General features: G+C 40.3%; 1 protein-coding gene across 1 annotated transcript in view; it reads right to left on the bottom strand.

The window, feature by feature from the left end:
- ALPK2 (alpha kinase 2) overlaps positions 1–26,796 on the bottom strand; it is a 63,319-nt gene extending 36,523 nt beyond the window's left edge. Inside the window, exon 1 of the mRNA XM_060759658.2 lies at positions 25,068–26,796. Coding sequence (XP_060615641.2) covers positions 25,068–26,765 — 1,698 coding nt within the window. The 5' untranslated portion in view covers positions 26,766–26,796. The remainder of the gene's footprint in view (positions 1–25,067) is intronic.
- Between the last annotated feature and the right edge of the window lie 941 nt (positions 26,797–27,737).

Below are 27,737 nucleotides of genomic sequence, written 5' to 3'. Positions count from 1 at the left end.
TGACAAAAAAAGTGGGAAGGTAACGGTGCTCCATGCCGTCATGCTGACCACATGACCTAGGAGATGTCTACAGAAAATGCTGGATCTTCACTTTAGAAATAGAAATAGAGGTGATCACCCCATCCCCCAGAGTCAGACATGACTAGACTTAGTGTCAAGGGGAAACCTTTACCTTTATACCATCTACCAGATGGTAGTAATTCAAGGAAATAATATCCATGAATTCTTAGGAATATTCTGAGCTTTCTTAAGGCTGCGGGACTTATAAAGTTCTTTTAAAGAGTGGAGAAAGCAACCAATAATTCTCTGGGCAGTAGTGGTAACCCTTTGGAGTGCCTTTGTATCTGCCTCTGTGCAATTAGCAAACCATGAGCAGATGCTTTTGCATTAAAACACACTATAGCATTAGAGTGGTTAGAACACTCTCTATAGCACAGCGGTAGAAAGTCACCAGTAGTTTTTCATTCAATTGTTGCTTCCTTAAAAGTCTTAGATAATACAATCTCTGTTGGGCCCTCTTAACCAACGCCACAGTATGAACACATATAAAGTACAAAAAACCAATGAGAGGCATCTGAAACAGTTTTACCCTTTTCAGCATTATAGAAGATAAATGGGCTTGAGTTGTCAGCAAAAGCCTAGCTTCTTAGAACATAGTAATCTCTGTGAAGTTTTGTTGTCTGCATGAATTGATTAATTACCCCTCCAGATAATTGAATTAAGCATTGAATACATTTGGTCTTTTGATTCCTTCCCCTCTGGGATTCTTTACTTGCAAAAGCTTCTATCTCCTTGCAAAAGAATGACAACATTCACCTCTGTTCAATTCTGAATGGGGTTTCATATACAAATGCTGTCTAATGTCTGCTGATTATTACCTGAAAATAATAGCATAACAGTGTGACATTAAGGCAACAAGGAAGAGCTTCCAAACCACTCCAAGTCTTCGGATTCCCATGTCTGAAGGACTGGCCCTGGGTCTCTGGGATTAGACCCTGTTCTCCAGTTCTCAGGAATGGGTGGACTATCTTGAAAACAGAAGTGGATGCCTAATGACATAGCCAGGAGCTGTCCCTTGTAAAATCCCTCTCACAACATGACTAAGGCCCATCTTTTGTGGCATTTCAAGAAGAGCTCTGATTTTGGTTCTGATATCTCAGGGCCTGTGATATTCCCATTCTGGTAATCCTAACTCCCACTATATTGAAAGAAACAGAATAAATTAAAGAGAATAAGTAGTTTTCCAGTTTAGGTATCCTGAGAACCATGGAAGATGCTGAGATGCTTAATGGGAATTGGAAAATTTAAAATGATTTATTTTTTTTACAAAATTAAAACTTTTGCAAGTAATGTTATTCCTCAGAGTTTGGATTCCTCCAATAATATGAAATCCATTCTGTGAATGGATTGGAATGTTTTTTAGTTCAATATAATATAATAAATTACTTGTGTACATTGTTATCCCTTGCTGACCCAACAACACATTTGCATATACCTTCTGCAAAGTGTCAGCTTCATATCTTGCTGTTTGCTAAAAACTTTGTCTAAAATATGCCTGATCATTCAATAAACACTTGCCAGGAGGTTTCAAATCATCATATGATCAAACTGTTACACATGAATTGGCAGTGGGTGTGAAAATTAAAAACAGACAGCTGTGTCCACATTTGCAGAACTGCTAAATTAAATAGAAGTTTGCTTATATGCTCTCTCTAGCCTGGATTGTGTGTTAGTTAACATGACAGTTCTGTGCTATCAGATTCAGTCTGCAAACTTTCAAAACATAGAGGCAATGAGCGCTACAGACTGGAGCTGTGAGAGGACAATGTCTCAGATGAAGCATATAAAGTCAATTTCTGAGCAAGCAGAAAGGATGTGGTAAGCAAAAAAAACCACAATCTTTGTTCCTTCTGATGGAGCCCGCCCCAATTTCAAAGCACATAGATAAGAAGGGGGTACATAACAATCAAACATTGTAATATGAGCAACAAATTGGAAATACAAGGATTAGGACAAAACCACTAAAGATGGAGCCTGAAGACTCCTGTTGTGTCCATGCATCCAACTTCATAACTCTTTGGAGTCCCATCAGGACTTCAAGTTGGAAGATCATTCTCTGACAATAAATGTACAGCTGTAATGGTAGAGGTAAGCAGGAAGCAAGGCATGGAAAGTTACTTTACCGGATGACAACTCCTGAAATCTCTCAGTTAGTACACTCTGCATAGAAGGCTTCATTTTTTTCTAGTCATGAAAAAGGACAGCAGTCAGACACATTTCCACCATGTCTTGGTCCCAGCAGATGGTGAGAGAGTGCCAACAATATTTTTTTTACAGTGGTTGGTGATCTTTAGCAACCATTTGGGTCACCAGATGTTATTGAATGACAACTCCCATCAATTATTCACCATGTGGACTGGGGATAATGGGAATTTCAGCTAAACTGCAATTGTGGCTCTGATGTTGGCAAAAGGTTAAAGAGCATTTTAAAATCAGACATCATATCCACAAGCCTTCTCTCTAAATCCAAACCCCAGTATCCTAACTAAACGGTCTTCCAGATGTTACAGTATCACAACTCCCATCAGCTCCAGTTATGATGTCTATTGATGAAGAATAAAGGGGTTGTAGTCCAGCATTTGGAAAGCTGGATTTGGCCCACAGGCCTTGAGTTTGCCATATGTGACTTAGAGTCTCCTAGAGCAGTGGTTCTCAACCTGTGGGTCCCCAAGTGTTTTGGATTACAGTTGCCAGAAATCCCAGCCAGTTTACCAGCTGTTAGGATTTCTGGGAGTTGAAGGCCAAAACATCTGGGGACCTACAGGTTGAGAACCACTGTCCTAGAGAGTCCAACAACATGATTCTATTGTCACCTTCCGTTGGAGTTATAATGATAACCAAATTTGGGGTTGAGGAAAGGAAATATGTGACTAGCAATGGTGACTGACCAAACAGGCAAGGGAGATCAAGACAACAATGCTATTTATGCATGTTTTTACAGTATGAAGTTCTATTTGATTTAATGAGATTCGAAGCTTTAAAATATTAGGAATCTAATATATCTTAATAATGCTTTCAAAATTTTGGAAATGGAGAAAAGCAGACATTTCACCAGGTGTGAGGAAAAAAGAGACCAGGAAAAGCAGACTGCATACTCCTTGCTTTCAGGGCCCAAGGAAAGTCCCAGCCCCTGAGATCTGAGAAGCTCATTGATATATAAAAGAGCAAAATGAAGATTTTCCATGACTGACCATTCAGTCTGCATAAAACATTCCTTGCATTAATGTTTCTCATATCTGCTCAGTTTGCAGGCTCTGTACAGCTTCCAGGATGTTGTGTTTCTGAGCTCAGAATTTGATTTGCCCGAGTAAGGAATGTGTTAGTATAGCATTTCCACATCTCTTTTCTGTGGGATAGAAAAAACCTAAAATGAACACAGATCTTTTCTACACATGAAACTGGTTTGTAGGCAGCTAGTACATTCTAGGTTCTCAACAAGGCAAATGGATCTCAAAAACAACTACAGAAGATTTAAAACAGACCCCATTTTGTCTTTAATGCATCAAATTAACCATATTGTGTGGTGGAAGCTCCTTCTTTGGAAGCTTTTAAACAGAGGCTGGATGGCCATCTGTCAGGGGTGATTTGAATGCAATATTCCTGCTTCTTGACAGGGGGTTGGACTGGATGACCCATGAGGTCTCTTCCAACTCTTTGATTCTATGATTCTATTGCTCCATAATTAACTATATTTCAATACCTTAATACAGGACTTCCCATGGATATTTTAAACCTCCTGAAATGAAGGTTTTCTGGCCCTAGAATACCAGAAACTTGCATTGGAGAATGTAGAAAATGCCTAGAGATGACATATTTTGTTGAATGTGAACAACTGAAACCTCAGATCCTGATTCCACAGATGTAGGGGTTATACTGTATTCCCCTTCTAGACCCCTTCTATATCTATCCAATTGCATCTGCCAGGAAAGACTCAAAGGGGCTTTATGACAATTTTGCTCAGTCAGATGGGAGTGTAGGGGAAGACATGCTCTCCTATTACAGTTTAATCCCCCTTGAATCGTGCCCCTTGCATCTGACATGTTTGCAGCATGACTTTTTCATTCATTACGGACAGCTTGTTGAAAACTCTCAGTGATCCAGAGTTAATCTCGGGGACTCATCTATTGGGAAATTGAATTACTCACTCCAATAACAATAACTTCATCTTATTGGAATAAGAAAATGAGCTTAGGAACAGATGAATTGATAGGCATTCTTCAAAGAATGTGATGTCATTATTGTGAAATTGGGCTCTCTGAAGGCCTCGGGATATGTAGGGTGAGCCCATTTCTGAGTCCTGTCATTGCACAGTGATGTTTTCTTTGATTTGGTCATGATAATGCTACATCTGGCAGGGAGAGATCATAGAGGTCTGCAGAGGAAACCATGGAGGCTAATCAGATTGTAAGGAAGTGAAGACAAATGAGGCTGAGAATAGTATAGGCACAGAAGGAAGAACAGCAACAACAATTTTTTTTTAAAAAAAATGAATGCCATCAAAGAAATACAATATTCAGGGGGACAAGTAGCACATACTTCCTTGTTTGAATATTCATGGTGTGTGTTAGTCGTGTTGAATATATTCATGTTGATATCTAGTGCAGCCTAAAGTAACTGGCAAACCACTTCTGATTTCTGTATTTCCTGGCTGAGAAAACTCAGTGAAGTTTATTTATTTATTTATTTAGAAAAAGTTGGCCACAGAGTCACACTGGAGGACCTAGAGATTCCTAAAGAGAATGTTCTGAATCAAATCTATGAATAATCAAATCTATAAAAGTAAAAACCACAAATGTGGAGGAATGCTTGTTCATGCGGTCTCCAAATCAATAGCTGGAAACTTTGGATAAAGGTTAAAAAATGCAAAAAGAACAAGAGTAATGGAATGATGACCTAGGAGACTGACAACTGTAGTAATCAGTGAAATAATACATAGTTTGTTTTTAAAACACCATTTTAATAAAGTTTTTACTGTTCAAGGCTGCTTACCAAATTCACAAAATGATAATACAGTAAGATCTTGGTATCTGCTAGGGTTCGGTTCCAGGACTGTATGTGGATACCAAAATCTGTGGATGTTCAAGTCCCAATATATACAGTAGTGTAGTTAAATGCTTCCCCTTATAAAATGGCAAAATCAAGGTTTGCTTTTTTGAAATTAAAAAAAAAGAGCCCTTAATGGTTGAATCTATGGATGCAAAATTGATGGCTATGGGAGGCCAACTGTATGGAAGCTTACATACTTAAAAAAAACCCCCCAAGCATTCCTTCAAAAAGTTGAAACCTATCTTAGTGAATGTAGGACATATACATAAAAGTGTGATGTGACATTTTAAGGGATGAATATTTTTGCAAAGAAAAGGATATTAGTCATATTACGAATTGCAACCTCACATGTATCAACTGTGGCATGAATCCCATTGAACTCACTGAGATCAAAAGGGAAATGTAAGAGGAGGGGACATAAATTGGGACATTTTAAAAGCAGCTGAAAAGGTGAGGTGACAGATGACTTATTGGGACTGTTCCTGTTAGGACAGCTGGAGGGATAAACAGCAATAAAAATCAATTATGAAAATTCTTCTTTAAAAAACCAATCATACACAAAGGGTCAGGATAATCAACTAAAATGCCTGGGTTCAAAATAAAGTTTAATTTGGCAGCAACGACAAAGTTACTGCTTTCAGAATATTCTAGGGGACAAAAGGAGGAAGATATCATTGTGAGCTTTTTGCAAGCTCACAATGATTCTTTTGTAGAATCAGAATACATGTCTAGGGGTTCTTTCACATTGCAAAAATATCATACTATATTCTTATTTAGCCATCTTTTTTCCATCCTATGGACTCCCAGATTCCCCAGGATGCCATTATGGCATTTAAAGTGGAATTGTAATGTTATAATTGTGTAAAGCGCCCCTAATAGGCCTTTGATCTGAATCATCATAGTTCTACTTATAGAATCATAGAATTATTGTGTTGGAAGAGACCTTGTGGGCCATACAGTCCATCCTGCCAAGAAGCAGGAAAATTGCATTCAAATCACCCCACAACAGATGGCCACCCAGCCTCCATTTAAAAGCCTCCAAACAAAGAGCCTCCACCACACTTCAGAGTAGAGAGTTCCACAGCTGAACAGCTCTCACAGTTAGGAAGTTCTTCCTCATGTTCAGGTGGAATCTCCTTTCTTGTAGTTTGAAGCCGGTGTTCCATTTCCTCCATGAGATGTAGAGCCAACCTTATGAAATGGGGCTTCTCTGCGAGTATGGAGAAGAGCAAACCACAGACCACTTACTACAATGGAGTTTGAGCCCTGCCACATGCGCAATTGGGGACCTTCTTATAGCAACACCAGAGGCACTCCAATTGGCCAGATTTTGGTCAAAGGCCATTTAATGGAATGCCAGGTTTTTAAACTTTGTGTTTTCTCAAATACATTGGTTTGCTCTTGATATGACAAATAAATGAAATCCCTAATGATTTCATTCACTTTATGTTCTTTTAAAATACAAATAAAACCAGCATTTTGTATCTATGGTTCTTGCATCCAAAGATTCAACCATCTCCCCTATAATAAAAAAACACCTTGATTTCATCATTTTCTGCAAGGGATACCATTTCACTATGCCATTATATATAATAGGACTTGAGTATTTATTGATTTCTGTATCCAGCCAGTTCTAATCATGCATTTCCAACTCACGTCTTGTGTCCACTATATTTTAACCATCATTCTATATATTTTAACGTATGTATTTTCTAGAGATATATTTAAATATGTCTATTTTATATAATAATGTATATATATTTTTTCAGCTATGTTGTAGCCTGCCATGAGGAGAGGCAGGTAAGAAATTATTATTATTATTATTATTTATTATTATTATTATTATTATTATTAATCCATGAAGGGTTTGGGAACCAAAACTCAGTGAATACCAAAAGTCTACAAGAAAACAAAATCTAATTCAGAGGGTAAAATGCTCTCTTGCCTGGTGCTTCAGTTTTCATTACACTAATTCATACTGGATGAGATGTTTCTGTGGCTTGCTTTTAAAAGATTTATTCAGCAGAGCTAAGAATTTTCCCCCACAGTAGGTAGGGAACTGCTCAGCTGACCAATGCTCTGAATTTTCAGTGCATTACCTCCCACCACATTATTTTCCTACAGTGTCTTGAAACCTCAGATGTAATAGCCAAATATAAATGAGCACACTGCACAGTGGCTGAAATTCAGGAGTGACGTGAATAGCGGTATGAGATACATGCCATTAAATCACTGTAAGCTGGTGTAACTTACATTATGAAGGGTGTGGAAGGACAGCAGGTTGCAGAAGATACACAAGCCATGAAGAAGGAAGGTTAAAAATGCATTTCTTATGAAATGTGGAAACCCCTATTTCCATGGCTGGAAAGAGTTAATAATGGACAGAACAGCTGGTTTCCCTGCTGCCTGACAGACAAGCCTTGAAGAAGCGTTAGGAAAAGGCTTGAGGACCATGGCTTGGCTGCAGAGTTGGTGCTTTGCCTTTTAAGCTATTTATTTGTTGAAAAGTATAGTCAGAAGCATTATCTCTGCTGGAAACCTTGGAGAGCAACTGCCAAGCAGAAGATATGTTTTTCTTTAAAATACACTTTTCTACATTTAAGAACTGTTACCCTTGGATGTTGATACTTTTCTTACTGGATACCAAAATATAGAAAACTAATGAAACAATGAGAAACATCAATAAATGCAACATAGAAATCTTTTTGGTATTAGATCATTACTGAAGAAAACAATAGCAAAGGATGTTTAAAACACCCCTAGTTTATATCCATTAAGAGCCCCTTGATGGTGCAGCAGGTTAAACTGCTGAGATGCTGAACTTGCTGACTGAAAGGTTGGCAGTTCGAATCTGTGGAGCAGTGTGAGCTCCCCATTAGCCGCAGCTTATGCCAACCTAGCAGTTTGAAAACATGCAAATGAAATGCCACCCCCAATGCACATTATATATGTAGAATTACAAAAACAAAATACCCATCCTTCCACATTCTAATCACTATTGCACAACCCCTAATGCCACATTAATGTGAAACCACAGAGTTTAATTTAGTCATAGTTCTAAGATAAATGCTATTTGTCCTTGTTTTTCTCATCTTATGCCATCTGCTGAGCTGCAGAACTTGCTGATTGGAGGTCGGCAGTTCAAATCCACGGGATGGGGGTGAGTTCCCACTGTTAGGCCCAGCTTCTGCCAACCTAGCAGTTTGAAAAACATGCAAATGTGAGTAGATCAATAGGTACCGCTTCTGTGGTAAGGTAACACCACTCCATGAAGTCATGCTGGTCACATGACCTTGGAAGTGTCTAGAATGGAGATAAGCACCACGTCCCAGAGTCAGACACAACTAGACTTAATGTCAGGGGAAACCTCTACCTTTACCTACCTTATGTCCATTATTTTATCCTTTCCCATATTCCACACTCTTAATAAAAATATATTTCAAAATAAAAATAAATGCTGCACAAAACAGCACAGAAAACAAGGAGTTTAAAGGCCTGGAGAAATGAAAAGGTCTTCAATGCCAGAGATGGAAAATACACCAGGGGAGGTGCTCAAGAGCTTTGCTAGTGAGAAGGTATCATTGGCAGGGCAGCATCATGACTTCCTTGTTGCAACAGGTTAATATGCTGCCAGCTGATTTCCAGACACAATTCAAAGTGAGACCTATATAGCATCATTCAACTATATGGGGCTATATAAGTCACACTTTCATAGGGGACCCGTGCCCCTAACCCTTGTGAATATGGAAAGCTGATTGTACAAATTAGGGAGTGTAGATGTTGAACTGAAGAACAGTATGTGAACCTGCGTGTGTTTTGAAATGTTCTGCTGAGGCTCTTCTTTCTCTCCCACAGGTACTTTTGTTGGAAACATGGGAGATGGCCTTCTCAGTGGCTGCTCCCTGGCTCTGGAATTTACTTCCCAGAGAAGTCGAATCAGTGCAGTTAGGTACCCCTTCAGTTGCCATGGCTCAATGCAATGGAATCCTGGGAGCTGTAGTTTGATGAAGCCCCAATATACTTTGACAGAGAAGACTAAAGACTTCAGAAAATTACAACTCATGTTATCCCATAATATTGAATCATGGCAGTTAACGTGGTGTCAAATTGCATTAACTGCACCATGCAGATGCACTCCTAGTCTGTCAGCAACAAAGTAAATTCAGTTTCAATACAGTCTTCAAAATGTCGTAACAAGAAGATATGCAAAGCATCGCCTTCAGACTATCCCTCTATCACTGGATGAAGGCATACTGATTTCACTTCTGAAATGAGGGCCAAGCTTAGTACAGTGGGTTAAACCACCAGCTGTAGAAAATCTTGCCTATCAAAAGGTCAGCAGTTCAAGCCCAGGTTGGGGTGAGCTCCTGTCATCAACTCAGCTTCTGCTTACCTAGCAGTTCAAAAACAGCAATGTGAGTACATAAATAGGTACTGCTTTGGGGGAGAGATAATAAAAAGGTGCCCGCGTGGACATGTCAGCAATTCGATCAGAAGGGGTGTTTACAGACAACAAAGCTCCTCAGCATGGAAGATGGAGCGACAGCACCTCTCCATGGCTGGAGTCGAGCACAGCCTCCAGGTACCGGAGATGGAAAAAGATGGGAAGCCTTTACCTCTGTTTATCTACTTTCTGTCTTTGTCAATTGTATAATGGCACTGAATGTTTGTCATATATGTGTTCTATAATCCGCCCTGAGTCCCTCGTAGAGAGAGAACAAAATATAAATATATTATTATTAAAACCAGGGCATGTTAAGTACCACCAGAGTGTGGTAAAATTGGCAAAACTATTAATGAGAAAGAATAGGCAAGTGATGAGAGGCTGCAGAGGTTGCTTTTGCTTAAATCTGCAGGGAAGGGCAAGATCCCATGGGTGCGTTTACACTGTAGGATGAATGTACTTTGGCACCAGTTTTGTCAATTGCCATTGCTCAGTGTTATGGTATCGTGGCAGTTGTAGTTTGGTGAGGCACCAGCACTCTTTGGCAAAAAAACTCCTAAAAACCTTGTAAAACTAAAACTTCCATGATTACATAGCATCAAGCCATGTCAGTTCAAGTGGTGTCAAGTCTACAGTGTAGATTAACTCACATTCACCCTTCCTCTCCAACTCACTGTTGAATTCAGCAAGTGTGAACTGCCTTTGAACTCATGTTGCTGTATGAGTTCAAAGGGGAGGGGGAAGCAGAAAGAGGAAAAGAGAGAAATTGGAACACATTAAAAGCAGCTGTAATAGTGGGATGACAAAGGATTAACTAGGATTGTTCCTGCTACATTGGGACAATTGCAATGTGTGCTGTACGTGTTGAGCTTGTTATGTGTTAGAACAACATAAATATTCAGCTGGATCAGTTATAGAGTGCCTTTATACCTATGCACAGCTGACACGTAGAGCCTGTGGCATCAGAAAGCAAAACAAAGACAGTGCTTTTGTCTGGAAGAATTCTGTTCAGAATTCTGTTTTTAACAAGAAAATGTGGAGTCTGAGAAAAACAGAAGTGCATAAAATCCTGAATGCAGAAAACTAACAGAGATGCATAATTTTGATAGTACTTTAAATACTGAGGCTTCCAATTTGTGACTTTATGGAGAAATTAGAATTTACTACCAAACAGCACTATGGTCTCACTCAACCACAAATCCAGCAAGTTAATTGGAGTTCATATACAGGGTTAGTCAAAATGCATAGGCCAATAAGCCATTCAATTGAATGGCTTATTGGCCTATGCATTTTGACTAACCCTGTATATTGCATTGCATTGCAAAGAGCAAGTGATATACCAACAGAATTTGCATCTTGTCCAAGGTATATACTAGAGCAGTGGTTCTCAGCCTTCCCAATGTTCCTTCCTAATGTTCCTCATGTTGTGGTGACCACCAACCATAAAATTATTTTCGTTGCTACTTCATAACTGTAATGTTGCTTGTGTTATGAATTGCAATGTAAATATCTGATATGCAAGATGTACTTTCATTCACTAGATCCAATTTGGCACAAATACCCAATATGCCCAAATTTGAATATTGGTGGGGTTTGGGGAAACTAGACCTTGACATTTGGAAGTTGTAGTTTCTGGGATTTATAGTTCACCTACAATCAAAGAGCATTCTGAACCCCATCAATGACAGAATTGAGTTAAACTTCCCACACAGAAACCCCATGACCAACAGAAAATACTGTGTTTCCTGACGGTCTTTGGTGACCCCTCTGACACCCCCTCCTGACCCCCCCCCCCCCCCCGGGGTCCCAACCCACAGGTTGATAAATGCTGTACTAGTTTTCCAAACTGTGTAATGCAAAATGACAAAAATCTTGTAAGTGTATGTTATTATCCTATCAATCATATATATTTTAAAATATAAATGAAAGATTTTCATGAATTATGTTGTATACCTGTACATTTCATCATTACAATTTACATACATGTCTGTATCTCTTATAAGGGGTTGGTTAACCCTCTGGTTTACTAGTAAAACTGAATTACTGTGTCACGAAATGATGCATGTTTAAAAAGAGTGTGGTCAACTTGAAATACTTGAAAAGTTCTCGTATACACATCAAACCTTGGAGATTGAGGGGCTAGATTGTCAGAAGTTGTAGTGATATCAAAATGCTGGGTAATAAGAAAAAGATCAAAGGCATTTCATATCCTTTTCTTATAATACTTGAATTTCCCAAAGCTTTTGGAACTGGTAATAACCCTTCATACATACTTTGGGTCTGTCTACATGAACAAAATAAAGCACACATGTCCTGTAGCTGCCTTGACTCTGACACATGATGTAGGCTGCATCTGCACTGAAGAATTAATGCAGTTTGACACCAATTTAACTGGTATAGAACCCCTATTAAGGTAAAAAAAATCATGACTCAAAAGAAGTTGCTATTCTTTAAATCTGAAAGAATTTCTAAGTCTTCCAGCACAACTCTATAGCCAGCTTCTGCTGGAAGGTGAACACACAATTACATTGTAGAACCTATAAATTCCTATATAAATCTGTAGCTCCTCCTAAAGAAAGTTGATCACAGACTCAGACTGGAGGAACTAGAGATTTCTAGAGAGAACATTTTTCATAAAATCTGTGAATAATCAAGTCTTTAAAAGTCAAAACCACAAATGTGGAAGGATGGCTGTATATTACCGGTAGATGTGATACTAAGGAGGGACAGTTGCAGTTTACTTTTGCCTTACACATATAAACACAGATTGAGTTAAACTGTTGTACTCTGAATTCATTTTGCAGCAATTGATGTAAACAGAGGACAAAAAATAAATATGGAAGGAAGAGAGAAGAACCAGGATGTTTTAAAAGCACCTGAAAAAGTAGGATGACAGAGGGTTAATCGTGACTCTCCCTCCTAAACTGGGATAATGGGAAATTATGCTAATGATCAGTTTTGCCGTAGGAGCAATAGCTTGATTTCTTCTATAGGAACTATTAGAGAGATGAAAACAAAACCTCCTGGGGAACCATTAATTATATGCTAATGCATGCCGCACTAGGTTGCTGTGAGTTTTCTGGGCTGTATGGCCATGTTCCAGAAGCATTCTCTCCTGATGTTTCACCCACATCTATGGCAGGCATCCTCAGAGGTTGTGAGGTCTGTTGTAAACTAGGCCAGTGGAGTTTATATCTGTGGAATAATGAATCCTTCTTGTCCTTTGAGGAACATAGCATGAAAATGAACAAAATCTGGTCATTGGTATTTTAAAAAATCCTCTAAAATCAGCACAATAAATAAAGAACAACACTCAGAAAACAGGGGAATTTCAGACAGGTAACAATCAGGGCCAGCTAACACCACCCAACAAAGGATTCCCCCATGCAGAAAGCAGCCAGGCTTTGAAGCTGCAAGGCTATTCAATGCTAATCAAGCTGGCCAATTGCAACATTCACACTTGCCTCAAACAGACAAGAGTTCTTTCTCCCACTCTGGACATTATTCCACAGATATTTAGCCCCACTAGCCTAGTTTTCAACAGACCTCACTATCTCTGAGGATGCCTGCCATAGATGTGGGCAAAATGTCAGGAGAGAATGCTTCTGGAACATGGCCATACAGCCTGGAAAACTCACAGCAACCCAGTGATTCTGGCCATGAAAGCCTTTGACCATTCATGCCACACTGCTCTAATTTCTTCTTTTCCAAATGTGCAATCAACTGAAAGATGGTAAGATGGATTGAATTCAGAGCCTCTTGGTCCTAGTCTGATTCCTGGACTGCTTTTTTGACAACTGCATGATGCAAAGTGCAAATAATTGCCATCAAAAATTATTCTTCATTCAGAAACACATTACAAAATCAAGTGTTAGGGGTGTTTATGTGAGCAAAAATAAATGCACATGAGAATGAAATACTTGTTCCAGCCCTAAGTATCTGTGGAGAGAGTGAAAGTCCCCCATGACAGTTTTCACACCTATCTTCGGATTCCACCCTGGCTCTACGTCAGCCAAGCTCCTGTAGCTTAAAAGGTCCTTAAAATAAAACTCAGCTTTTAATGGGACACCTGTCTTGGATTAACTACGATAAATCAATATCTGTATTTATTTCAGCTCCTCTAGGGAGATGAAGGAGATACATTTTCTAAATAACTCAAGAGCTTGCTTGAGTGCTCATGAGTGTGAAAAGGACTTGAAGGCAGGAAAAGTCAGAGAAGGCATGACCCCACCATTTCCCCAGATCCTTAGGAGATTGACAGTCAATATAGCCTTGATCTAGCAACCTATTCATTGCAAGCATTAAGCGAGTCTGAGAAATTCATAATAATAATCTCTCCATATAAAAATGTAATGTTTGTTTGTGGGACGCACATAACTCAAAAACCACTGGATGAATTGACATGAAATTTCAACACAATACACCTATCAGGCCAACGAGTGACCATAACTCATAAAACATTGAAAAACACAGCAGAAGGGACTTACAAAGCCAAAAAAAGCAAAAAGCCGCTACAGCACATGCACAAAACGACTCCCCCTGGTAAACAAAACACACAACAGCATATCCACACACTCTTCTGGACTACAGTTCCCAGCATCCCCTAGACCAGGCCCTTTAGGAGAGGAGGATGATCCAAACTCACTCCTTCCAAGATGCAAGCATTCTTCTCCTTGGATTTCTTTGAGAACGTCCCAATCCCTGCATATTTCCAATTTCCTATTCCTGACTGCAACTCCCAGCAAGATAAGATAGATAAGTTAGATAGATTAAATAGAGATAGATAGATAGATAGATAGATAGATAGATATGTAGATCAATTGAACAATCAGGAGGACTGCTAGGAGTTGCAATCCAAGAATAGGTAGAGGGAAAGGGGAAGGGAAAGGAAAGAGGGGAAGGAAGGGAAGAGGAAGAGAAGGAAGGACAGAAAAAAGGGGGGGAAAGGAAAGACGGAAAGGGGGAAGGAAAGAGAAAGAAAGAAGGAAAGAAAAAGGAAGGGAAGGTTGGCCACAGCAACGCGTGGTGGGTACAGTTAATAGTAATAATAATAATAATAATAATAATAATAATAAATCTTTATTTATAAACTGCCCTCTTTCCCTGAAGGGACTCGGGGCAGTTTACAGAAATAACAAAAATTGCAAAAATTCAAGCTGCACTAATGTACACTGACATGTATTTATTTCTTGTATTGTCGAAGGCTTTCATGGCCGGAATCACTGGGTTCTTGTAGGTTTTTTCGGGCTATATGGCCATGTTCTAGAGGCATTCTCTCCTGACGTTTCGCCTGCATCTATGGCAAGCATCCTCAGAGGTAGTGAGGTCTGTTGGAACCACATGCTTATGGATTTCAATGGACAATTTCAACAGAAAGGAGGAAACCATGAAGATGAACAGAATCTGGCTACCAGTATTAAAATACTCTAAAATTAAAACAGCAAAACAGCAGAGGGAAAACAATCAGGGACATCTAATCACCTCTCAACAAAAGATTGCTCCAGGCACTGCCAAGATATCAAATGCTAGTCAAGGTGGTCAGTTGAAACATTCACACTTAGCTCCAGCAGACAAAAGTCCTTTGTCCCACCCTGGTCATTCCACAGATATATAAACCCATTTTCCTAGTTCCAACAGACCTCCCTATCTCTGAGGATGCTTGCCATAGATGCAGGCGAAACGTCAGGAGAGAATGCCTCTAGAACATGGCCATATAGCCCGAAAAAACCTACAACAGCCCTATTTATTTCTTATATATTAAAATATTTATGATATTCTGTATCATAAAAACTCCAAGTGGCTTACTATCAGATCAGTTTAAACAATTTAAAATTCAAACGGTACTACCTGAACAAAGGGGTTTGCTTTTGCTACACTTAATTTTGGAGCAAGATTGGAATTACAACTTTCTTTTAATTTGTAGTTCATTGTTCTAATATATATGAAAGATAATTTCCAAGGAAAGGGAGGGTAGAGGTAGATGTCAAGCTGTCTCTCTACTGTGGTCACTCTTCCCACCCCTAACCCATTAGTACTGAGCCTGGTTTAAGACATTTTCCAGCCTGAGGTGTCAGTAAAATGTAATAACAGATTATAAAACAAATAGATATGTCTGTGCTTTTCACACCAAGAATGCAAAATCAGTGCCACTCATACACTTGCAGGGTAACCATCCCACATCTAGTGGGCCACCACTAATAAGTCTCTCTCTCAAAAGAATGTGTATCCTACATATGAAAACTGAAGTGTATGTGGCCAAGCAACCCCAAAGTATTGTTAAGGTGCCAAAGATTGTTAACAAGGAAGAACGCACAAGCTAGAATAGGGTACTGCGGGGTATATTTCTACACGCAAACCATCACTACCAGCACATCACTATATAGGAAGTTGAAGGTTAGGATGGGTGGAAAGGATTACATAGTGAAAAAGGATGCCACGTCAGATCTGAGACAGAGCTCCTGTAGTATTAGGACCCTTTCACACAGCCCTATATCCCAGAATATCAGGGCAAAAAATCCCATATTATTTGAGTGTGGACTCTGATAACCCAGTTCAGAGCAGATATTGTGAGTTCCAATTTGGCAACCCAAGCAGTGAGGTAACTTCCACAGGTAGCAAATGATGGTGCATTTATGCTGTAGAATTAATGCAATTTGAGAACAATTTAACTGCCATAATCCAATGCTATGGAATCTTGTGATTTGGAGTTTGGTGAGGCACCAGCACCCTTTAGCAGAGAAGGCTAAAGATCTTGTAATACTACAACTCCCACAATCCCATAGCATTGAACCATGGCAAATTAAGTAGTTCAAACAGCATTAATTCCACTTCATGACAAAGCAGCAGATTGTTAGTTACCGTTAGTTAGTTACCGTATCTGATGTGTTGTTATTGCATTTTTATTGCAAAGGTGTGGGTGAGCTGCTAGAGGAACGTTCATTCTCATGAATCAACATAACTTAATTGGCCTTGGATATTTATTATGCACAGTTTGAATGGTATGAGTAGGAGGCAGATCTTGGAGTTCTGCACCAGGCAAAAATATATCCTTGGTCCTCTCTAGTATGATGGCTTCCCTCTCAAACATATTAGACACTCATTACATTGCGTCAGAAGTGCACTTCAGTTGTGGATGGTGAAACATGTCAAGGACTTCAGTGCTTAGTCGTGGTTTGCTTAAAAGGAAATCATTGCAATACAAAGCTTTGTTTTTTAAAAAAAATCAATATTGCTCACAGTTTACATTTAAAGCTAACCCATTTTACACTGTGGTCAATAAAGCCAAGAGTGCAGAATTTAAAATAATCTGAATCTTTGACATAGTGAAACTAGCTGTTTTGCATTGGTTACAAAAAAAGGATAATGGAAGCAAGATAGACCCGATGGACAAAAACAAGAGTACACCAAGAGCATTTAGCAGGACATAACAGAATGTTACCTGCCAAAAGATGGATGTGGAAAGGGAATGTATTCCAATTAAAAGGAAAATGCTGTTTTAATATAATTTGGACAGTGACAAAACCAGTTAGAAGAAATCGGGGAATGCTTCGCCTAACTCGCATTACTCCCCCCCCCCCCCCCCCCCACCCTGCCACACACACATATATTATGGACACTTTCATGTTGTAACTTAAAAATGTAAATTAGCACATATAATTATCCAAAGATGCCTTCTCCTTGTCCCCTTCCTATCTGTACTAATATACATACTTTCCTATACTGCAAACATCTTTTAAAAACACCATCTAGAGTGTTTTTCAACCTTCCGAATGCCGTGACCCCTTAATACAGTTCCTCATGTTGTGATGACCCCCAGCCATAATTTTTTTTGTTGTTACTTCATAACTGTAATTTTGCTACTGTTATGAATCGTAATGTAAATATCCGATATGCAGGATGTATTTTATTCAATGGACCAAATTTGGCCAGATACCTGATATACCCAAATTTGAATAATGGTAGAGTTGGGGGGGGGGTTGATTTTGTCATTTGGAGGATGTAGTTTCTGGAATTTATAGTTCACCTACAATCAAAGAGCCCCTTGAACCCCACCAATGATAGAATTGGGCCAAACTTACCACACAGAAATCCCATAACCAACAGAAAATACTGGAGGGATTTGAGAGGACTTGACAGTGATTTAGGGGAGTTGTAGTTCACCTACATTCAGAGAGCATTGAGAACCCAAACAATGATGGGTGCGGCTAGTCCACTCTCAGTTCCATGTTGCACTGACACCTTTCCCCTTGCCTTGAAGGGATTCACTGGTGCAAGCTTCCCTCCAGCCTCGCACCCTCTCCCTCACCCATGCATGCGTACCATGCTGCCACGCACAGAGCAGGCCTGCTCTCCCCTCCCAGCTTGCAATCTCAGGAACAGCCCCCCCCCCTCCCCAGCTTAGAGGACAGCTGAGAGGCCGGTAAATCACAGGAGGAGGAGGGCTTATGGTGGAAAGATTCAACGTCTGTTTCCAAAAAGGAAGAGAAAGACAGGTGGAGAGATCTTCAGCCTTCTCTACAAAGACCATCAGAAATATGTGTTTTCTGATGGTCTTTAACGACCTCTCTGAAACCCCCTCGTGACCCCCCCCCAGGTTGAGAATCACTGCTCTAGACAAGACCCCAGAGTAGTCTCACAATTTAATTTAAGGTGAGTATAGACATCTGGACTGGTTCTAATTTGAACTGGTCTGGTATCCACACAGAGCAATACTACCACCCCCTTTTTCTGCACTCTGCAGCCCAGGGAAAGGCTGGTGGATTTTATGCTATTACCAGTGCAGCACTGAACCATTAAGCTCCAGAAAATGTGCTCACACAACCTGGGGCAAGGTGTGTATCTGGAGCTCTGTGACAGCTGTCATGCAACAAGCAACAGTCTAGATCAGTGGATTGCCAGATGTTTTGGCCTTCAACTCCCATAAATCCTATCAGCTGATAAACTTGCTGGGATTTCTGGGAGTTGAAGCCAAAACACCTGGGGACCAGGCCTGTAGCGAGGGAGTGGTTTTAGGGGTTCAAACCCCCCCCCCCCCGGAAATGTTTCAGATTTTTTTAAAAACCTGGTTTACTCATGAATTTTAACTGGTTAACCAAATCCCCATGCTAAGTCTATGAGATGCAAAAAAATTAAGAGTACCTCCAGAACTGTAAGCACTATCTCACGCAAATATTGAAAATTTATTCACACTGTCATTACTTGCAGCAATAGCCGATGTAGTGAAGCAACCAAGTTGGGTGTGTGTGTGTGTTGAATGCTCTCATTAAGGAGGCCAGACTTGGTGGAGGTGGTTGACAGGGGTGGAGCTGCAGGCTATTGAAGGTTGCTCTGCCTTCTGCTGTGCTCTTTGCTTCAGCGTGAGCTAGGAAGCAGGTTTCAACCCCCCCCCCCCCCCAATTTTCAACCCTCCCCAAAATTTTCAACCCGCCCCCCAAAATTTTCAATCCCCCCCCCCCGAAATTGTCAACCCTCCCCAAAATGTTTTTCTGGCTACGGCCCTGCTGGGGACCCACAGGTTGAGAACCACTGCTCTAGATAAAGTCAGGTGTCCAGTGGGGCCAGACAGTCTGGACTCCACTTTCACGACTGAAGCAGTTCTGAAGTCCAGAATGTACATAATTTCACATAATCCTGTGCTAGTCCAGACCCAAAATGTACCAGACTTGGCTCAGCTGTAGTGGCTCATGTAGATGAGCCCTGTACTGATCACAGCTATGTTTGATTATTGAGAAGATGTTTGATCATCGGGGAAAACCTTGGAGGGGACCAAAATGGGACTGAAGCTGCATTCAGCTCATGGGTTGGACTTTCCTATCTCTGGTGTAGAAGAAGCCTCGTTTTCACTCAACATTTTTGACCCATCCTAGCTCTCACTGGAAGGTGCCAAGTGAATGCTATCACATATCAGATGGTGGATAGTATCAGATATTTCTTCTAGCTATCTGATTTGCTCTAATGACAAGAATCTGAGTCAGAAGAAATCCTGCATTTGAAAGTACCTCTCACAGCTCTGGTCACCTCACCATTGTGATGACTGCAAAACTACTTCCCTCTCCTCGTTTCAATAGTTTTTCAAATTAAATACAAACACAAATATTCCTCTTTTTTAAAAAAATGTTTGATTTTTGTTAAGAAAGAAGCAAACTACCCACCTATCTGGAAAAAAGGGAAAATAAGAAAAATCAGCTTAGCAAGAACAGGTGAACTTGAAGGAGCAAAGCTAAAGGATAGCTAAGTTCACATCACAGCCAACAGCAATAGTATAAAATAACTCTTTTCTTTAGGAGAGTTATGATGAATGACATTTAAAACTGCTCTGATTGAGTTGTTCTGGTGTTGCGTCTTCTCTGAAGCTTTCTCTGATGTAATATTCCCAAGTGTGTGCCTTCCAGCTGTGTTGGACTAAAACTCACATTAACCCTAGCCAGCTAAGACAAGGCTACTCTAGTGCAACCAAAAGCATCTCTTATGGAAATGCTGAGGCACTAAAATAACGTATGTGGTTGTTTTCTTCTGCTTGTACCTTGGAACCCCTGTCCACCAGCCAATTGAATCTGCACTTCATTTACACCGCTGACCTTTTGGCAAGCTGGAGTAATAGCACTTTGTCATGTTAGTCCTGTCACCAGCATGACTCTGAACTGGTGGCACTGAGTGAGCATAGAGAAGCTTCTCTCCCTCCAATGCAAATATGTTATGATTTCAAAGCATGTTAAGTCCTGAAGTGCTATCCAATGACTTGCATAATTAACTTTAAGGATCTGCTTGCAACTGATGTGCTTTTAAGCATTCAAAGGAATTCTGTTTTCCACAGGGATCCTCCTATGAACCTCTTAGAGCTTGTAGCCTTATCTCTTGATTTTACATAGGATTAGATGGAAGTGGAAGGAACCAGTGTGACTAAGTGGTTTGAGCACTGGACTATGACTGGAGACATGGGTTCAGATCACTACTCGGCCATGAAAATCCACTGGATGACCTCCGTTCAACATGTCACATACTCTTAGGCTCAGAAAACCCTATGATAGGTCACCTTAGGGTTGCCATAAGCCAGAAATGTCTTTAAGGCACATGATAACAGCAAAGTGATAAGAAAGCCACAACATGTATTTCTTATTGTATACATGTGCTTTATATCTGTGTGGTACAGTGACACCAGTGGTTCCCAATATATTTTTTTAACCAGGGACCACTTTGACCAGGGACCACTCTCCGACATTAGTACCAAAAGGGTTATGAATCAGGTTTTGGCCAAATTTAGATTTGGTTTGTTTATTTGGGGTGCTGACTCAGAAAATTGAATTGGATAGACCACATCAGCGTTAATTTCTGATACAGAACATATGCCATCCAGTAGTTGTCATCTGCTCACCCACAGAAAACAATATTTAATAATCTAGAGCCGCAGACCTTATTTTAAATCTCACGGCCCACCAATTAACCACGGCCCACAGATTGGGAACCTGTTGTTTCTTTTCCTTCATTTTCTTATAGTCATTATTGTAATAGTGTTCCAAACGATGTGGAGGGAATAAAAATCTCAGTCATTATTTATTATAGGCAGAGAAAAAAGTCATAGCAGATTAACTCTATGTATATGTATATGCCTATGCCTTCAAGTTCCCTGTTGACTTATAATGACTGCATGAATTCTATAGTATCTCATTAGGCAAGGTGGTTTTGTAGGTTCATTACTCAGACACACTGCTTCTTAAGCTGTGGGACTCAACCCCAAATTAGCTCAATGTTGGGGTCATGAAAAATTTGGCAACAATCAAATCCACAACCTTATGCATTTTGTACAATTAAAATGGACTTTTTCAAATAACCCAAGCAATGCCAGGTCCCCAAGCTAGTTTGATAATAAAATAAAATGTATTGCATTGGCTTTAAAGAAGGCAAGCAAAGAACAGTCCGACCCTAAGAAAAATTAGCTGCTTGATTAAAAGCATTGCTGTAACCTTTCTCTCTCTCTTGCTTGTGGAGTGGCTCTTGATCCAATGAGTGAGATAACAAAGATGTGTTATTTAACTGGAAATGCCAAAGCAATTTTTCCAGATGTTCAAATGTAAGAATATCAAACCCGTATCAAACCCAATTACTTGAACTCTGTTTGGATTTGGTTTTGAGGCTTGCTTTTGAGACAGCTCCATGAGTGACTCATTCCTCTGCAGCATTATATGCATCTGTTGAAATAATTCCATAATTTAGCTTGTTACAGCAATATTTCTGAACTGAATGTTTGAGTGCTGATTCATATGGTTGATTATGTCTGTGAATCAGTGTATGTTTAAGACGACATTTACCTCATATGTAAAGGCGTAAGTGCTTCTTGCTCAGAAATCTTGCATGTGTGACAAAGATATAAATCAGGAAATGTGTATTAGCTCTTTCACAGAAAATTCACAGAGGTTGGATAAGCACGGAAAAATATTAATAGATTTCAGAATCACAAAAAATAACAGCACTTTGCTATATTTCACCAGAATTCTTTTGGTAAAACTAGCAACTTACACTTGTGAAATTTAAGGGGGGGGGGGGGGGGGAGGTCAGGTGAGCCTTACCAAAATAAATAGAAAATCTTTAAAAGCTTCCTTTTAAAATGCATCCAGGGATGACTTTTCTATGTTTTACTTTTCTTATAATTTCCAGAGTGGTATGTTTTTTTTAAAAAAAAACACACACACACACACAATACTGGGGGTTAGGCAGACTTATCGGCTTTCCCATTTCTCTGTGTTTCAAATGCTTGGCAAGAGATTGTGAGCATATCTGCTGTTTATCTTACCTGTTGCAGGCAGGCACATGCAGCTACAGTAAGATCAACCAGAGTAGAATCCCTTATCTGTCTAGCTCTAGCTTTTGCTTTGTATGTTGTTTAATGCAGCCAAATTGTTGTAACGTGGGGCTGCCCTTAAAGACAGCCCGGAAGCTTCAGCTAGTCCAGCGCGCGGCAGCCATGTTGTTAACAGGAGCAGGACGCAGGGAGCATACAACGCCCTTGTTGTTCCAGCTCCACTGGCTGCCGATTTGCTACCGGGCCCAATTTAAGGTGCTGGTGTTATCCTACAAAGCCCTAAACAGTTCCGGCCCAAAATACCTTGCGGACCGCATCTCGGCCTATGAGCCCACGAGGACCTTGAGATCATCTGGGGAGGCCCTTCTCTCGATCCCGCCTGCCTCACAGGCACGTCTGGCGGGGACGAGAGAGAGGGCCTTCTCGGTGGTGGCCCCCCGGCTGTGGAACTCCCTCCCTGCTGACATCAGACAGGCGCCCTCCCTCATGGCCTTTCGTAAGGGCCTGAAGACGTGGCTCTTCGAGCAGGCATTCAACTGAGTGCTATGTTACTGGAAATGACAACCGGAATGAATTACGACTACGAGATTGATTATGATTCCACGATATGACGGAGCGGATTATTTTAATGTAATTTAGATGTTGTGTATTAGTGATGTTAGTTTGCTGTCCTGATTTCTCTGTAAAGTGTCTTTTATGTACTGTACACCGCCACGAGTCGCCCTAGGGCTGAGAGCGGCGGTTAATAAATGCAAGAAATAAATAAAATAAAATAAATAACCATTGTTGCGACCCCACACTAAATGCCTGTGTTTCTGCAGCCCTTCTTCACTATCTTCTCAATGCTAACTGAAGGCAAAAAGGGAAAATATGAGGACTGGAATCATAGGACCTCATCAGATACAGGGTCTACACACTTTAAAAACAGTTTGCAGATGGAGACCATCATACAACGCAAAGCAACTTCTGGTGGTTGCCCATGGGACTCAGTCTGTAAACTGTTTCAAATGGAGGATTATGGAGTCAGGGAATGATCGTCTTAAGAGCTCCCACATTGCACAAAAACAGCTGAAGGTGCTTAATTTAACGTGTGATGGGATCTGTCAGATTCGCTTGATCACTTTAGTGGTAAAGAGTGGGTGTTTCTGTGGGCGGTCTCCAAAGAAGCATCAATGCTCCTTTTCTCTCCAGTAATCCTCTTGGATGATTATTACATGGTAATTTTTTAACAATAATTTATTTGTCAGGAATTGTGAAATTTTTATATATTACCAGTTTGCTGCAGCTATATTTTCCCCTTTTTTAGACCTACATTTCAGACTTTTGCAATTGTTTAGTATTTTTATGCATTATGGCACTTGTATGTGCTTCTGTAAGCTGCCCCAGATCCTTTTGGGAGATGATGGTGGGGTATAAATAAAGCTATTATTATTATTATTATTATTATTATTATTATTATTATTATTATTATTAGAAACACAAAAAGATTAGTACACAGCAAACAAGGTCACTCGGCTGGCTGTTGTATTGGATCACACATCGGACACTTCCCAACTGCGTAGGACTGTGTGATGTATCAGAGAATAATGCGTGCAGATCCTAGTAGGGTGGTCTTTTGCAGCTGACTGATACTATTATTATTATTATTGGTGGGAACTATATGCCCCTGTGATAGTTCAGAATGCGGAGGAATACTGTAGATGGGGTGAATACATTATGAGAAATAGAACAAAATATTTGTTATAGATCACTCACAAATTGCACCTTTGCATCTAGGACAGTGGTTCTCAACCTGGGGTCCCCAGATGTTTTTGGCCTTCAACTCCCAGAAATCCTAACAGCTGGTAAACTGGTTGGGATTTCTGGGAGTTGTAGGCCAAAAACATCTGGGAACCTATGTGCCTCCATTTCCCACTCTCCTTGTTGATTGGTCATATTGGCTAAAGTTGAAGGACAGAGACACAGACTTGAGCTCCATTCAGAGCTCCATTAAAGTCACTAGGAAACATAGTTAGCCCTCTATATACACAGATTCTGCATCCACAGATTCAACCATATATTTAAATTCCTAAAGACAAACCTTACCATTTTAGATAATGGGTGATATTTTACTACACCACTGTAAATAATGGGACTTGAGCATCCACAAATCTGGGTATTCGCATGGGATGTTTGAACTAAACCCCAGTGGCTACAAAGGGCTCACTGTATGTAAAAGGTTAATATATATAGAATAACTATGCTTTTTTGCAGATTTAAGTAGGAGATTAGTGGAGCACTTAGCAAAAGAAGCAGATCGCAACCAACTTCCATTCCTAAATTGCCTTTTAATCTCAGCATTCTTTTGAGTTCCACCTGTCCATTTATTCCACACAGAGTTGGGAAACTTTGGCTAGTGTCGGAAAGAGACAGAGAGACTGAGTAAGACGCACAGAACAGATTTGATATCAGGTTTCCTTTTCCAGCTGTCTACATGTCCCATTAGTGCTACTTACTTTTATCAAGACCTCCCCCCACCTGCCCCCTCTCTATAATTAGAGTGGCTTATGCTTTATCTGGGCCTTTCTTAAGGCCCAGATATCCTTAACAGCAGTAACTGTCAATCACAAAGGCCGGAATGGTAAAATCTTTCAGGGTCCACATTTTTTTAAAGGAAACAGGGATAAAGAAAATTAAGTCACAAATATGCAAAATAAAGTTCTTTTTAAAAAAAGATCTTACCATAAGTGTGGCATTTTCACTTGGCATTTGGTTTCCTTCCGATAGGCATCGAATCCATTTGCCTTTGCATGGACCACTTTTATCTCTTCCTTTCCCATGAAGCAAACCAATCTCATTTGAAGTATTTGCAATATCCTGTTTCCTTTGGGTTGAAACGTTTTTTCCTGGTCTGTGAATTTCTGTAGCTGAGTCCAAGTAACTTCTTCCCATTTGAACTGTGCGAATTGCAGAAGCGTGCAGCTCTTGGGGATGAAACACATGTGAAGCGTCTTTTGAAGTTTTTGTCAAACTTGCCACATTGACATTGGGTTTTCCTTCAGTCGCTTTCTTTCTGAATTTTGTTAACTGTCGCACGTTTTTCCGAGAGACGCCTCCATCTGTATTTTTCTTGCCTGCTGAAGCTGAAGACTCAGAATCGCCCAAGTCACAAGTAGAGCTTTTCCTCCCCAAAATCCCATTTTCGCTTCCTTGGGAACAAATCATAGAAACGTCCAATGTTGAGTGATTCTTGCTACGGTTTTCTTCTTCTGCTCTGGGATAATCGTTTTCAATTGCCATGGAAGCCACAGGCGGCTTGTACTTCTCTTTGTCCTTCATGGTGGAAGTTTTACTTTGCTGTTGCCCAACAGTGAGAGTCATTCCTGCTTGAAAGGTTGATGCACTGTATGCGGTGGGGTCGCTCCCAGACTTGACAGCTACTTCTTTGGATTTTGACTGATGACCACAGAAGCCAATGGTGGCATCCATAGGCACAGTGTTATCTGACACTTGAAACAGGCAAGGCATTTCACCGAGGAAGTAAGCACACCCATCACAATCACTACCCAGAATGAAGTCATATTCCTCCTCCTCACTTTCCAAGAGGAATTTCAGCTTCTCATCCCAGTTCTGGCATGCCTCCTCTGTCATCACCTCGGGACATTCAAAGTATTCAAGGTGATCATCCTCATCTTCATCTGCTGTACTAAAGCTTCCGCCTGAGTGAAGCTCAATATCGTTGACAACATTTGTGGTGGGATTTTCTAAAAAGTAAGTCTGGTTTTCCAGGAGAGCACTTGTGCAATTCCCAGACAGTGCGCCTTTTTCCAAACATTCATTCAAGCTACCCTTTTCATGTGTCTTGGCATATTCGGTTGTCTGACAAGCAGCTAAGACTTCAGCATTAAAGCAACAGCTGTCTGTGTGATCACTTATTTGACTTGCTAGTTTGGCATCTGTTTGTGAGCTGCTGAATTCATTTGCCTCGCCTTCAGTAATGTCCATAGCTATTTCATCATAAATAAAGAGATCAGATATGGTTTGGAGCATGCCCAAAATGCTGTAATCATTTTTCTTTAGACTTGGTACATTTGGGGGTTCTACTTTGTTTTCTGGACAGGGAATATTTATGTGCTGATTTTCACAATCCACAATTGTTTCTGCTATTGTTTCTAGCTCTGGGATTGCATATAAATCACAGGATTCTGGTGCAGGAGGTTCTGCCAATTCTAAAGAAAGAAAACATTTGGGGACTGAATTGCTTTCTTCTGTCGGTTCTTCTTTATCCTGCACATATTCGCTTGAGTTTTCCTGATGATATACAGTCTCTTCATTTGTTTTGCAAGTTTCTGCATCTGCTGTAGGACTTTGGCATAATGTTGGATACTGTTCAAATTTGTTGCCAGGAATCACTTTTAGAAATGCTGAAGACTGAGCCATTCCAAAACAGTTCCTAGCCACGATTTGATAAACTCCAGCTTGTTCCTCTGTGCACCTGTGAATGATAAAAGTTACATAGCTTAAATGTTACATATCAATCAATATGAAATGCTTAAATTATTTTTATAAATGAATAGCTGCAATAACAGAGCCACCAGTGGTGTAGCAGATTAAACGGCTGAGCTGCTGAACTTGCTGACCGAAAGGTCGGCGGTTTGAATCCAGGGAGCGGAATGAGCTCCCACTGTTAGCCCCAGTTTCTGCCAATCTAACAGTTAAAAACATGCAAATGTAAGTAGATCAATAGGTACCACTCGAACGGGAAAGTAATGGCACTCCAAGTAGTCATGCCAGCCACATGACTTAGGAGACATCTATGGACAATACCAGCTTGCTCTTCAGCTTAGAAATGGATATGAGCACCACCACCCAGAGTTAGACATGATTAGACTCAAGGGGAAACCTTTACCTTTGCTAGCTGCAATAATGGAAGAGACCACAAGGGCCATCCAGTCCATTCAGTCATGCAGGAACACACAAATAAATCCCGACAGATGGACATACAACCTCTGTTTAAAAACCTCCAGAGAAGAAGAGTCCACCACACTTCAAGGCAGAGTATCCCACTGTCAATCAGCTCTTACTGTTAGGAAGAAATGTATTCAGATGAAATCTAATTTCATGTAGTTTGACTCTGCTGTTCTGTGTCTTAGTGTCTGGAGTTGTAGAAAACAACCTTGCTCTCACTCCCATGTAATATCTTTTCAAATATTTAAACATAATTTCATGTCCCCTCTTAACCTTTTCTGCTCCAGAGTAAACATACCCAGCTCCTTAAGTTGCTCCTGTCCTGATACAGCTGTACCAGGAGCTCCAACTTTGTTTTCTTTCTGTTATCTGTTTGCAGTCATAGGGCAGGCCTCCTGTCCATCATAATTAAACTTTGGTTCCGCCCCTTGTTCAGGGCTCTGG

Source organism: Anolis sagrei, chromosome 2 (assembly GCF_037176765.1).
Source record: "Anolis sagrei isolate rAnoSag1 chromosome 2, rAnoSag1.mat, whole genome shotgun sequence".
NCBI classification, from domain to species: domain Eukaryota; kingdom Metazoa; phylum Chordata; class Lepidosauria; order Squamata; family Dactyloidae; genus Anolis; species Anolis sagrei.
The sequence above is the reverse complement of the archived record's forward strand: the minus strand, read 5'-3'. Positions and strand labels throughout refer to the sequence as shown.